This window comes from Micromys minutus (genome assembly GCF_963924665.1).
Source record: "Micromys minutus genome assembly, chromosome: 30".
Classification (NCBI taxonomy): Eukaryota; Metazoa; Chordata; class Mammalia; order Rodentia; family Muridae; genus Micromys; species Micromys minutus.
In genome coordinates, this window is record NC_137965.1 from 27,506,041 (window position 1) to 27,518,870 (window position 12,830).

Sequence of the window (12,830 nt, forward strand, 5' to 3'; positions counted from 1 at the left end):
CCTCCAGCCTCTTTCCCCGCCTACCTTTCCACTGTCCAATCATGCATTGCCTTAGCATAAACCTACAAATTTCTGCTAAATTGACTGGTAGACAGGTCCTGGGATCTACCTGTCTCAGCTTTCCTGCCCTAGTGTTACCTGTACATGCATCCATGTACATGTAGCCATGCCTTGCTTTTACATACATGCTGGGGGGATTTTAACTAAGTTCTCTTGGTCTTTCAAGAGCCCTCACACACTGAGCCATTTCTCCAGACCCTCACCCTGAAATTTTTAACAGAACAAATTATGAGTGACTGGTATCAGGATTAATTAAAGTCAATCTTTGGAATGATTTGTCTTGGAGCATAACAGAAAGAGAAATATGGCCAGTCAAACTATAAAGTAGTCCACTGGCTATTGCTTGTTACTGCTCACTAGAAGTGACTATCATGTAGAGAGGGTTCTGACTTCAGACATAACGCATAATCTAACTCCAATCATAATCTTTATAGCACGTCTTTTCCAAAGGGGAATTTAGATTATGTTGGTTGTAGTGGTTATTCAATGAAGGCCATTCCAATCCTTCCTTTGTAATGTAGGAAACTGCAGGAAGATGCTTCTTGAGTCCATATTCCAGGGGCAGCACATTTAAAGATGGAAGGCTATAAGAAATGCCCAAATGGGAAAAGCAGCACAGCATCCAGGCAAAATCTGGCTGAAAAAGAGATCTGCTCTCACGATTAGTGAGTTTCCCCAGCCCGCCTGTAGGTGGGTGTGTTTAACAGAACGAAGCCATGGGAACGGGCCTGTCAGCCAGCCTTTCAGGCTAATTAGCTCAGCATACAACAAAGATAAGTGAGCCTGAGAGGAGGCCCTGAGGGTCTTTAGATTCTGGGAAATGTCTGATTGGCAGATGTTAAAAGGGATTCTTTGGTAATCCCGAGCATCAATGAGCTGCACAAATTCAGTCCAGAGCTGGAAGAATTCAGGCATGAGGAGACTGTGCAGGAGGCTTGCACAGGCGGACCCGAGATGGACAGAACCTTGGACTCTCTGAGACACATCATTGCCCAAGCCTTGCCTCACAGAGACCCGGCTTTGGTCTTCAAAGACTGTAAGTACTGAAGGGAAAAAAAAAGACAAAAAAACACCCCCCCCCCCCCCCCCGTTTTCCGACTTTTTAGAAAATAGTCCTAAGTGTCTAGTCACATCCTATTGAACTACGATTTCTCCTAGATCTTTGTAGTCGTGTGCTGTGGGCTAAGCGGTATTTAAATTGTTCCCAACTTCAGTCAGGAGCATGATTTCATCTCACCTACTTCCACAAGACTCTGGGCTATTTTGCCAAGACAGTACCGTGTAGATGATTCCTTTTCTGAAGTCTAAAACCTGCCAAGTCTTAATGAACTTTTCCAGATGCCTTTTAAATAAAACAAAGCTGACTGGAACTCAGTGAAAACTAAAAATAACTTGGAAATGATAATAAAAATGTACTGCTTGTTTTTAATCTAGTTAATCTTCCACAACATAACTACTCGTATAAGTCAGGTACTGTTCTTTATCTGAAATTATTCGTAGCAAACAAAATTTAATTTTAACCACCGAGCTCCTAAATTTTAATAACAAATTATAATGCCAATAAAATGAGATGCCTTCTAACTTCAGCCTCATTCCCCACGTCCCCATCCCAACCCCGCATGGCATGGCAAAGTTATTTTTAAATCTTTTTTCTCAAATGATTATGAGAAATAATTCAGCCAACCTCTACAATTCCAGCCATACTATTAAACCATTTGTCATATAAGTTCGCTTCTGGAACCAATTTGATTTCTCGCTGCCGCAAAACAGACAATCTTCATAGTGTATCTTATCTACAGTGGGTGTCGGATTACAAAGGGCTTCTGAAATAGAATTGCTCTTTGGGTCTGCCCAAAAGGTGAAAATGCGTATGGAATGGTTTTAGCCTGCAATACGTTACAGCTTTCCTCCTTGTGACTCTAGTGATGTGTGTCTCCATCAAAGTATCAGTGGTTTGGATTTTTGCTTTCTGATTAGTGAATAACGGTCTTTCCCAGATGTCCTGCAGCTTATATTTCTCATATGTGTGATGAAAGAGAGAGAGAGAGAGAGAGAGAGAGAGAGAGAGAGGGAGGGAGGGAGGGAGGGAGGGAAGGGGGAGGGAGGGAGGGAGGGAGGGAAGGAGGGAGGGAGGGAAGGAGGGAGGGAGGGAGTGTAGCCTCTTTATTCTATAAAATTTCCCTCTTAGAAATTAAATTGTACCCAATCTGTCTGCCAAGGCATAAAATAAAAGCTACTTTCTTTCTTAATTAAAAAAAAAAAAATCCTTCAAGCATTTGTCAATAGGGATAATAAAAGTCACTCTGTCCTCAAGCTTAGCCTGGAGTGTCCTCTGGTTTGGTGTGTTTCTCTCAGTGAAAGAGAAGGAAAGAATGTCTTTCTCCTTCAATGCATTCAATTCTTAGTGAAAGGTAAAAGGCTTTGGCATGTCCGGAGCTTTGGATAAAGTGTAAGAACTCACATCTAGAATTTGGAGGGCAGAAGCAGTAACAGGAAATGGAGGGAAAAGTTCAAACCTGAGGCTGTATGGTCCAGTTTTTAAGCTGAACTAATTTCTTCCAATTGCACAGTTTACAAGAGAGACTAGGAGTTTTTAAAGGAGCCATGTCACCATTTTTTTTTTTTTTTTTTTTTTTTTTTTTTTTTTTTTTTTGCAAGAATGCTCTAATTTTGCTGTTGCTTTCTTCTGAGACCCTTGTAATCCACACAGAATTTTTTTCACACGGAAAACCTGTGTCATATGTCATATAGTCCATTCATTAACAACAAAGATCCCAGCATTGGCATTGTCACTGCAGACTTACTGTGGGATGAACCACTTGTTCTACAGCTGCTCGGCTCAGGGAGTGTCATCGTGAGAATGTTAGGTCCTCCCTCTCCTTTCCGGCTTCTCTAACCTGGAAATAAAATGACTAAGTGACAAATGTCTCTCCTCATCTCCGTGGAAGAGTAGAAACGGGTTCACTTTCTGAGTCAGGACATCAGATGCCTGTCTGAGGATCAAGCCATATATTGGCAACCCTGGTTGCCACACAAGTCAGTCTGGCTCATGAACTTTATTACTTTGGCACAACCTAAAAATGCTGCCACCAGCCTTAATGGCAGTTCTTAAAAGTCTTCTTCCTGTCCCCTATAGCTCATTCCAGGCTCCTCCCCTACCGCCACCCATCTTGTCTCCGCCAGGAGGAGCACATAAAAAGAATTGCTTCCTTGCTTTCCTGGAAGATGAAAAGGGACTTAGAGAAATGATAAAACGCAACTCAAGTGAACAAAGGCGTATTAAAAAGAAACTGCCGTGTTGTTTCTGAGCTTCTCTTCTGTGGATGCAAAGGGGTGTTTCCTTTACTCTTGGGACACACAGTACAAAGAGCAAAAATTGGCCTCCTGAGTCATTCATCACCGTCGGCTGGCTTTTGATTTGCTTACAAACAAGCAGCAGTGGGTAAATTTTCTCTTCAAGTTGATTAGGAAAAGCACTCTGAGAGTTTTCTAGTCTAAGACAGAACCATGTGGTAACAGTTACATTTGCTTAAGGAAATAATGTTGAACGCCTGGCTCAGCCTTCAGATGGCGTTTTACAATATGTTCAGTCTGGCATAGTTTAGATAAGCTGTTCACCTATGATGACTGCGTATTTTTAAAGGTATTGTTTTCTTTTTTAAAAGGAAAGGAATCACACAGCATTTTTCTTTACTTCCTAACGGACATTCAAATGAAAGAAGTCTGGGATAAGGTGGGCTCCCAATATAAAGTTTGCTTCCCAAGGCTGGCCTGAAGCCGATCCCCATAACAGGAGCATCTCTGCCACAGGCAGCACTGGATAGCTCCACGCGGCCGGCCAGCATCTGTTTGCAGACTGTGGCCAATGCCCATGCTTCCTTCTTCTCTGAGCTCTCTGCAGTCCAGTTTCATTCCCTGGGTTATGAGCCACATGCAAGGATGAGCTGTCTTAAGAGCAGCCCCTGTCCTGTCCTGTCCTGTCCTGTCCTGTGGAGCCTGTACTGCTATTTGTCTGCTACTGTTTGATCATTCCTTGGCTTTCTCAAAAGAAACTACTGCATGATTTCAAGATGGCTGTTTAGCAGAGACCAGGCACTACTTTTTCACATTACAAAAGGAAAAGATAGTTACCTACCTAACTGTAGAGTGCTACTTCATTCGTTTTATAGAAATTAGGTTGGTAAGTCCTCATCGTATGACAGAAACATTTATTCTTCATAGCAAGTGAGTAAATGTAGATGGTATTGTAGGTGCTGTTGCTATAAGGGACAGAAGCAAATTAACCAAGATCCCACTGTAGCAGGAACAGGAGGCTAGATACAAAGACTTTCTTCCAGCTCCTTACCTTTGGTCTCTCACTATGTGACACTGCCTCTTAGACCTGCCAGCTACCATATAATCAGGGCTGTAAGAGGAAGCAGAGAGGAGAGACAAATGAGCTTCTCTCAGAGGTGGAGGAGCCTAATAAGTAACTGGATGTGAATAGGGTAGAACAGAAATGCAGACGTGGGGGCGAGACGCCATTTGGCCAAAGGTGCACGGGTTGAATGGGAGCTGACTAGAAGAAGCAAGCTGAATCTTGTTGACACAAGAACTGGAGTTAGCTGTGCCCTTCCACTATGCAGAAGGGTGTGGCCTTATGTGTCCTGGGACAAAGCACAGATGGCATTTGCTGGATCTGTGTATATTGTGATACTTACACTAGGAGAACTCTAGCTTCTATCATTAGGAAACCATTGGCCAGCACGGGCAAGATGTAAGGTTAGCGAATGGTAAATGTGTCTCTGGAAAGAAGTTATTTGCCCTAACTGAAAACCAAGTCAAAACAGCTTTATCCAAGAGATAGTTAAAAGTTGTCTTGATTGTCATTTCAGCTACTCGAATTAGTAAGTGACAGATTAGCTATACAAAGTTATATGTTAGATTCCATGGGTATTTTTTTCCACACTCTATGAAGAAAAGGTAAGATGGAGTCTTTGCTAAATGTTGCTCAGTTAGATGCAAATTTCTCACATATTTGAGGTACATTAACTTTTTTTTTTTTTTTTTTTTTTGAAAAAACATTTCTCTGCATGGGAGGTTTTATATATATCAGATAGGTGAATACTTAACTTCAAAGAGCACATTTCTCCCCTTTGGAAAACTCAGACCAGACTACAAGGCTATTAAAAACATCTTAGTAATCATGAATCTGGCAGTATATAGCCTGGGAGAACAAAAACTCTCTCAAGTCAAGTATTTTTCCCACTCCATTCTCTTTAGTGTAGTTACTTGAAATCTATAAATTTCATGATACATTTATAGCTTTCACATTTCTCAGGGAGAAGTGGATGTGAGACACGTGTACCCTGCACACGCCTCAGTGTGCTCCGCTGTATAAACCGCCCTAAAGAAGAACACCATTTCAGTCCAGAACAATGATTCCATCTTAATTGCAATAGAGGAAATGTTGATACTTTTAGCATTAATCTAGAAATGCATGTTTTATGGAAGCCTGTTCAAAGGCCAATGTTATTTTATTTGTAACAGGATACAATGACGTTTATTTGAATTCATACTGATAAAATGCAAACATCAGCTCAGCTATCAGCAGTATAAAAAAATGTTCTCTTTATCTTTTGTCAGCAAATGCTCATTTGACAGTTTAAATATTGAAAGACAGGCCAAGGAGAAATTATTTCAAAGTCTTTTAAAGAGGGGAGTAACTTCTCAGTCACGTAAAGGCCTAATACTTTTTCCCTCATATATAAATACATTTAACAGGTCAAAATAAAATATGATAGACACTTATCCCATGGGACCTCTTCACAGGCTGATGCCCCATCTCACCACAGGCTTTTATTTTATTTTATTTTATTTAACAGTTGAGATTTGTTAGCTCGAACTCAATTTTAACAACTTCTGAAACGCATGTGCTAAGTTACAGCCCATAATAGGATACAGCTGCCCAAGGGTGAGGTTCGAAGTTATGATCTTTCTGTTTAAATGATATGGTTTTACTGATTATGTGCTACAGATTGATTTAAGGAATGTTAGACAACTTTAGAAGCCTTTCATAAAGGAATTTTTATTTAATATATTTCATATTCAAGTTTTAACCCCAGAGGCCTTTATTTCTTTCCCTCCATGTTCAAATGCCCATGTAAGTTTAGGCTGAAAAGGTATTTAAAACAAGTTCCATTTTAAAGGCAAAAGAATCCCATTGAAAATTTGAAGCTCACGGAAGAGACAATGGCTTCGTCCCGCAGTTCTCTGGAGTCAATGGAATGTTACGGTTCTAATTTCTTGTTGGCTTCATTTTTGTTCACTAATGCGGTGATAATCAGTTGGTCCCTACTTTGTCTCATATGAGCAGCTGTGAGAGCCCATCACTAGCCTACAACTCTGTTGGTACTTGTGGCTTATGCTTTTTCACCTGCATTTCTTGACTATGCTTCTGAACTATCTGTTATAATTTCCCCAGGGTGGTTTTGTCCATAACTTAGTCGTCAGTCCCAGGGCAGAGACGGACCCTGTATTTTTGTCATATGCCAGATGCCTTCTACAAGTCCAGGTACTTGGAAGGTATATGGCGGACATATTTAAACTACTGCTTGGCTAATTTTTCTTTCCTCGTGAAAGGGGAAGGGTTTTCCCATTGTCAAGTGTTCTCCTTAATCATGAAATAAACTTCTCTGCACTATTCTAAGCCTTCCTCAACTGACACAGTTTCGGAGAATAACTACATTTAGGAATAAGCTGACATAAAAATAGGCAGGAGAGATCATGAAAGAAGAGACCCTAGAGACCAAAAGGCACTTGGGGCAGTGCAGCCAGGAAGCTAGCCTCAGATTCATCCCACAGTATCAGAATTTACCATTCCTACACTCATCTTCAGAGTGCGACTCCTGCTATGGGTTACTAGAACATTCTTCTTATGGCCCAACTTTATTTGTGTCTTATACACTGACCCTATGGCAGATACTAAAAAAGCACTCTTTAAATTACTATTTCCAGGGAAATGCATTATATTCCTAAAACCATGTTTTTACAGATTTGGTTTTTTGTTTTTTGTTTTTGTAAAACTAAATTATGTGTCTGATCTTCAGCTGGCTATGCCACAATAGTGCTCCCCCCAAGTGTGTTATATACAGTGCCAGTCAATGCCCCATACAACATGGGGGAAGATAGATGCCCATGGTTGGTAAATAGATCACAGCTATGCAGCTTTTAAAATTGGATGACATCATCTGGTCCATGCTAAACATGTAAAACACACATGTGGACTCTACCAGGCAGCTGCTGCTGTTGTGATACAAACAATTTAACTGGCCTTTGTGGGTTCCTTTTGTTCCTTCATACATTCTCTTTTCCCTGTGTCCGAACAAATATATATATAACATTAATGCCATTTAACTTTTCTAATAAAAGAATTTACAGTTCAGTCTTTTTAAATTCTGAAGGTGAAAAGAAATGTCCACCCACCCCCACAGGGAAAACGAAGAAGGATATTACTTTTATTTTATTTTATTTTATTTTTGTAGACCTCCTGAAAGGTCAACTATGTAAAACAACTGAAAGGATTTCCACTCCTTCAGAGAAATGTTTGGGGTAGGGGGATGGAAGTGGAAAAAAAAAAAAAAAAAAAAAGAAAGAAAAGAAAAACCAAACAAAAGCCAGCCAGCCTTCCAGCCGCTGAAGGAGCTGGGGCACAGCCCTTGAAGAACGCCCCTGCTGGGAACAGAGAAGACTCCCGCTCTCTGTCCCACTGGGCCAGAGCAGCTGCCTTAAAAGAACTTTTACCTAAGTGGAACAGGGCCAAGGCTCACCTTTGGCTGCGGGACACAGAGGCAATGTCCACAGGAGCTCAGTGGCCTGGCCGAAGTTGAAGGGATGGATCACTGTAGATGCCTGGGCAGCTGTGATGGCTGATCAGTTTCTGGGACCCAGCCAGGTCCAGCACAAGACTCAGAGGCACCCAATTTTTTCCCCAATATATTGTGCATGCATTATAAATTAATATATCGCGAATTTGCCTTTTGCATTATTTGAGAGTCCTTTTCCTGTTTTTCCTTAATAAAATTAGAAAATCACACTAATAAGAACAAGTTGTTGGAATAATAAATACTATTTAACATTATGTAAAATGTCACCTGTTAACAGGTTTTTTTTTTAATTAAAGGTGATATTAAAATATCATAAGCATAAATCCATCTGTTTAAAAGCAGAGAATCAATCTGAAAATACATTATCTTGAAAGCTGCTTAATGACTAGTAAATGGCAGCCTTTCCAATTTGTCTTAATTGATTTTGGCAAGGATATTGTACTCAGCTAGAAATTTTCTGATATGAGATGAAAGAAATTGGTTCTTTTTTGTAATAAATTTATAACAGACTGTTACGATCCTTTGTGTATATGTATGTAAACAAATGTCCTCTTCTAAGACTTGGATTTTTATTGAATTGGGTCATGAAATATATTGTTTCTACTTTCTTGAGGCACATGAAGTCACTAAGTATTAATTTAAAATAAAAGTTTTGATGTTTTAATAAAAATAATTTAGAGACCCTCTGTAGTTTTTGCTAAGAGCAGATCCATTGTCTTTAGTATCAGAAAGTGAAAATGTAGGGTACTAATGTCTCAAGACACTGAGACACAAAACATTTAATTTTGACTTAACCGATGAATGTTCACAAAGAGCTTGCTCTCTGCAATCTCTGAACTCCTCACGTATTTGGGCAATAAATAGCACAATGAGAGAATGAGAGAAGTCTCAGACATGCAGACTATTTTTAGAGTACTTAATGATAAGGTTTCCAAAACTCTATGAGCAGTTAGCTTCAAAGATGCAATATGCAAACATGTAATTATGTCTTCCTTCAACATCTCCGGTCACAGTAGCTAAGGCACTACTAATACTTAGCACGTGTGAAGCCATACTCTGAGCCTGTTTTTTCCTTCCTTCCTTCCTTCCTTCCTTCCTTCCTTCCTTCCTTCCTTCCTTCCTTCCTTCCTTTCTTCCTTTCTCCCTCCCTCCCTCCCTCCCTTCCTTCCTTCCTTACTTCCCTCCCTCCCTCCCCCTTCCTTCCTTTCTTCTTTCCTTCCTGTTTGTCTTTTTCTTTTTGTCTGTCTTTCGCTGTTGCTGTGGTTATTGTTGTTGTTGTTGCTGCTGCTGCCATGCAGGTTTTTGTGATGGAGTTTCTCTGTGTAGCTTTGGCTGTCCTGGAATTTGCTCAGTAGACCAGGCTGGTCTTGGATTCACAGAGATCCATCTGTCTCTGCCTCTCAAATGCTAGGATTAAAGGCGTGTGACACCACCGACAGACTGCATTTTCTTTTCAAAGATATGCTCCTTTCCTCAGATGAGGAACTTCAGCTTGGGCCATTTAGGTGTCTAGCCATGACACAAACAGGATTCAAACCAAGGCTTGTCTGAGTCTGGAGCTCAGGCGTCTCACTGTTCAGATCCTAATGATAAATGAAGAGACAAAACGCAGCAAGCGTTTTAATGTAGATCGATTACTGCTTATCTTTCTGTTCACATATGAAACACACTTTATAAACCACAGAACACATAAAATCTCACTCTTCCATTCTATTCTCTCTCTCTCTCTCTCTCTCTCTCTCTCTCTCTCTCTCTCTCTCTCTCTCTCTCTCTCTCCACACATGCATGCATCTGTACCCTTGTTTTATCACCATGGTGATCTGGCTTTGTACCATGAGTCTGACAGTATCCTCCCCTTCCTACTTTCTGTAATCTTCTGATGATCATTGATGTAAGGACCATGGTATTTGAGACTGGATGTGGCTTCAACTTGCTATATAGCCTAGTCTAGTCTCAAACTTATCATCTCCCTGCTTCTGCCTCTATGATTACAGGAGTGTGATATTGGCTTAGTCACTGTTCTACTGCTAAAGAGACAACATGACCACAGCAAGTCTTATAAAAGATAGCATTTAATTGGGGCTTGCTTACAATTTCAGAGGTTTACTTCATTGTCATAATGGCAGGAAACACGGTGGCATTCAGGCAGACATGGCTAGGAAAGTAAAGAGAGTTCTATATCTGGATCCACAGGCAGCAGGGAGAAAAAGTCACTGGACCCTTCTTGGGTTTTTGAAACCTCAAAACCCACCCCAAGTAACACACTTCCTCTAACAAGGCTGTACTATTCCGACAAGGACACACTTCTTAATCCTCCCAAATAGTGCCATTCCCTGGTAATTAAGCATTCAAATCTGTGAGCCAATGGGAGCCATTCTCATTCAAACCACCACAGAGGCCATATTCTTCTTAGCATTAGTTTTTCTCTAAGGATCTGGTAGAATTTGACAGAGAATGTATCCAATCCATTCCTGGGCTTTTCTTTATAAAAAGATTCCTCATTGTTCCAGTAGTATTGGATGTTAGAGATATTCTTGGGCTTGTTTGATATTCTCTTGGTTTAATCTTGGTATGTCAAATATATCTGAAAATGTATCCACTTATTTCAAGGTTTTCAATTTTATTAAATAAGAATTTTTCAAAATATTCCCTATCTATTGTTTGGGACAAATGCTATCTGCTGTAATTTCTGTAATTTTGTAATTTATCATGCCTAATTTTACTTGTTTTCCTCTTCCCTTTCCTTAAGTTAGTTTGCCAAGGGATTTTCTACTTGTTTATTCATTTATTTGTAAAGAAGCACCTCTTTCCTCGGTCTTCTATATTTCCTTAGTCTGCTCTGATCGTTATTGTTTTCCTTTGTGTTTCACTGAATCTTTAACTCACCGGATTATTCTTAATACATTATGGAATTATTTACTTGAAATAGGGTTATATATATATATATATGTTTAGGCATTCATTGCTACAAACTTCCGTCTTTAAACTGCCTTCATTATGTCTCACAGGTTCTACCTGTTGTATTTTATAAAAAGTTAAGAGAGATGGAATATGTTTGGTGGATGTGTAGGCAGGTATGAGGGAAGGCGTGCCTCTGCGGGGGCCATGTTGAGGCATCCCTTCCCTTTCTGAGGGACCAGCCACGTGATGGTATAGTATTTATTCAGGCCATGGGGAGGGGAGTTTGAAGAAAGGCAGAGAAAGAGAGAGAGAGAGAGAGAGAGAGAGAGAGGGAGGGAGGGAGGGAGGGAGGGAGGGAGGGAGGGAGGGAGGGGGTGGGAGTGGGAGAAGGAGAAGAGGAGTAGAGGCCAACCATAAGCACAAGAAGAGAGAGAGGGGGGAGGGGAACGGAGCTCTGAGCAGGAGCAGGAGCAGCAAAAGAGAGAAGGGGGCGAGCAGCCCCTTTTATAGTGAGTCAGATATACCTGGATGTTGCCAAGTAACTGTGGGGTGGAGCCTAAACTAAATGCCAACACTACCATTTTAATTTGATTCTAGGAGACTTCAGATTCCCCTCTAATTTCTCCAGTTATCCACTGGTTTCTCAAAAATGTATTAGTTGATTTAGGAGTATTTGTATATTTTGTGTTTTCTCTTGCTACTGACTTTTAGTGTTACCCCATTATCATCTGATAATACACAACAGGTTATTTCAGCTTTTTTTGACCTGTTAAGTTGGTCTCTGATGTGATGTCTTTTGGAGAAAGTTAAAGGATATGCGTTAAGCACATTCACTTTACAGCTATTGGTAGAACAGTCTGTAGTTGTCTGTTGGGTCCATTTCAATCAGTGGTACGATTTAATTCTGAAGTTGTTTGAAATTAACATTTTTTTCTGGATGGTCTATCTATGATGACAGACATATACTAAAATTACTCACTGTCCTTTCATCCCAAGTATTGTGGCATCAGGTACATGGATATTTGGTTAATATATACTGACAATCATTCTATTTTCTTAATGATTTTTCTCTTATGTGTATTGTTTCTGTTAGGGTTTCTATTTCTGTGATGAAACACCATGACCAAAGCAACTTGGAAAGGGAAGGGTTTATTTGCTTATACTTCTTCCTACATCACAATTCACCATCACTAATTGAGAAAACGCCCAACCACCATATCTTATGGAGGCTCCCTCCCCTCTGATGACTCTAGCTGGTGTCAAGTTCACATAAAATTAGCCATTACAAATATGTAGTGACTCTCCTCATTAATTTTGTCTTAAGCTGTGTTTTTGTCAGTTTTTTATGCAGATACTCTATCTTTCAGTTCTTTGAAACATTCTTTTCTGCCCTTTCATTTTCCTTCCATGTGTTTTTGTCAATGGGATGTGTTTCTTAGACACAACAGATGGTTGATTGAATCTTGTTACTTTATCCAAAGGCAAACTTTTTTTAATTGAAGGGTAAACTTTACATTCCAAATTATTTAGGAAATTTGTGCTAATTCTATATAGTTTTCTAAAATTTGAGTGTTCTTTGTTCTTTTCGTTCTCTATCATAGTAGAGGTTTCCTGTTTATTGGACTAAAAATGTTTGAATTTTTGACAATTATCTTTGATTCTTTATTCTCCTAATTAAATTCATTCTTTCTCACGCTCCTACAAGTGTAACCATCTTTCTTCTTCATCACGATTTAGGCTATGTTAAATTTCTTCTGTCACAATGGTTTAGTGGTCGTGAATTGGTGTATCTTGTGTTTATGCCTCTCAGTTTTAAGTGGCAGCTTTTCTGGATACAGGGGTTTTGATCAGCTGCTATTACTCTCGGGGCTTAAATACATCCGTTTATGCTTTTCTGTTTGGCTTTACAGGTTCTGCTAGGGTTCTGAGATAAATCTGAAGAGTTCCTATTTAAAGATGAGTTGGTATTTTCTATTTTAAATATTCTTTCTTTTTTTTTTTCAT

At 39.8% G+C, this 12,830-nt stretch overlaps 1 protein-coding gene across 1 annotated transcript in view; it reads left to right on the top strand.

The window, feature by feature from the left end:
- Positions 1-1,014: 1,014 nt before the first annotated feature.
- Positions 1,015-12,830, top strand: part of LIX1 (limb and CNS expressed 1) — a gene marked incomplete at both ends in the record, with an annotated part of 48,971 nt that continues 37,155 nt past the window's right edge. The window contains one exon of the mRNA XM_080941584.1: positions 1,015-1,096. Coding sequence (XP_080797710.1) covers positions 1,015-1,096 — 82 coding nt within the window. The remainder of the gene's footprint in view (positions 1,097-12,830) is intronic.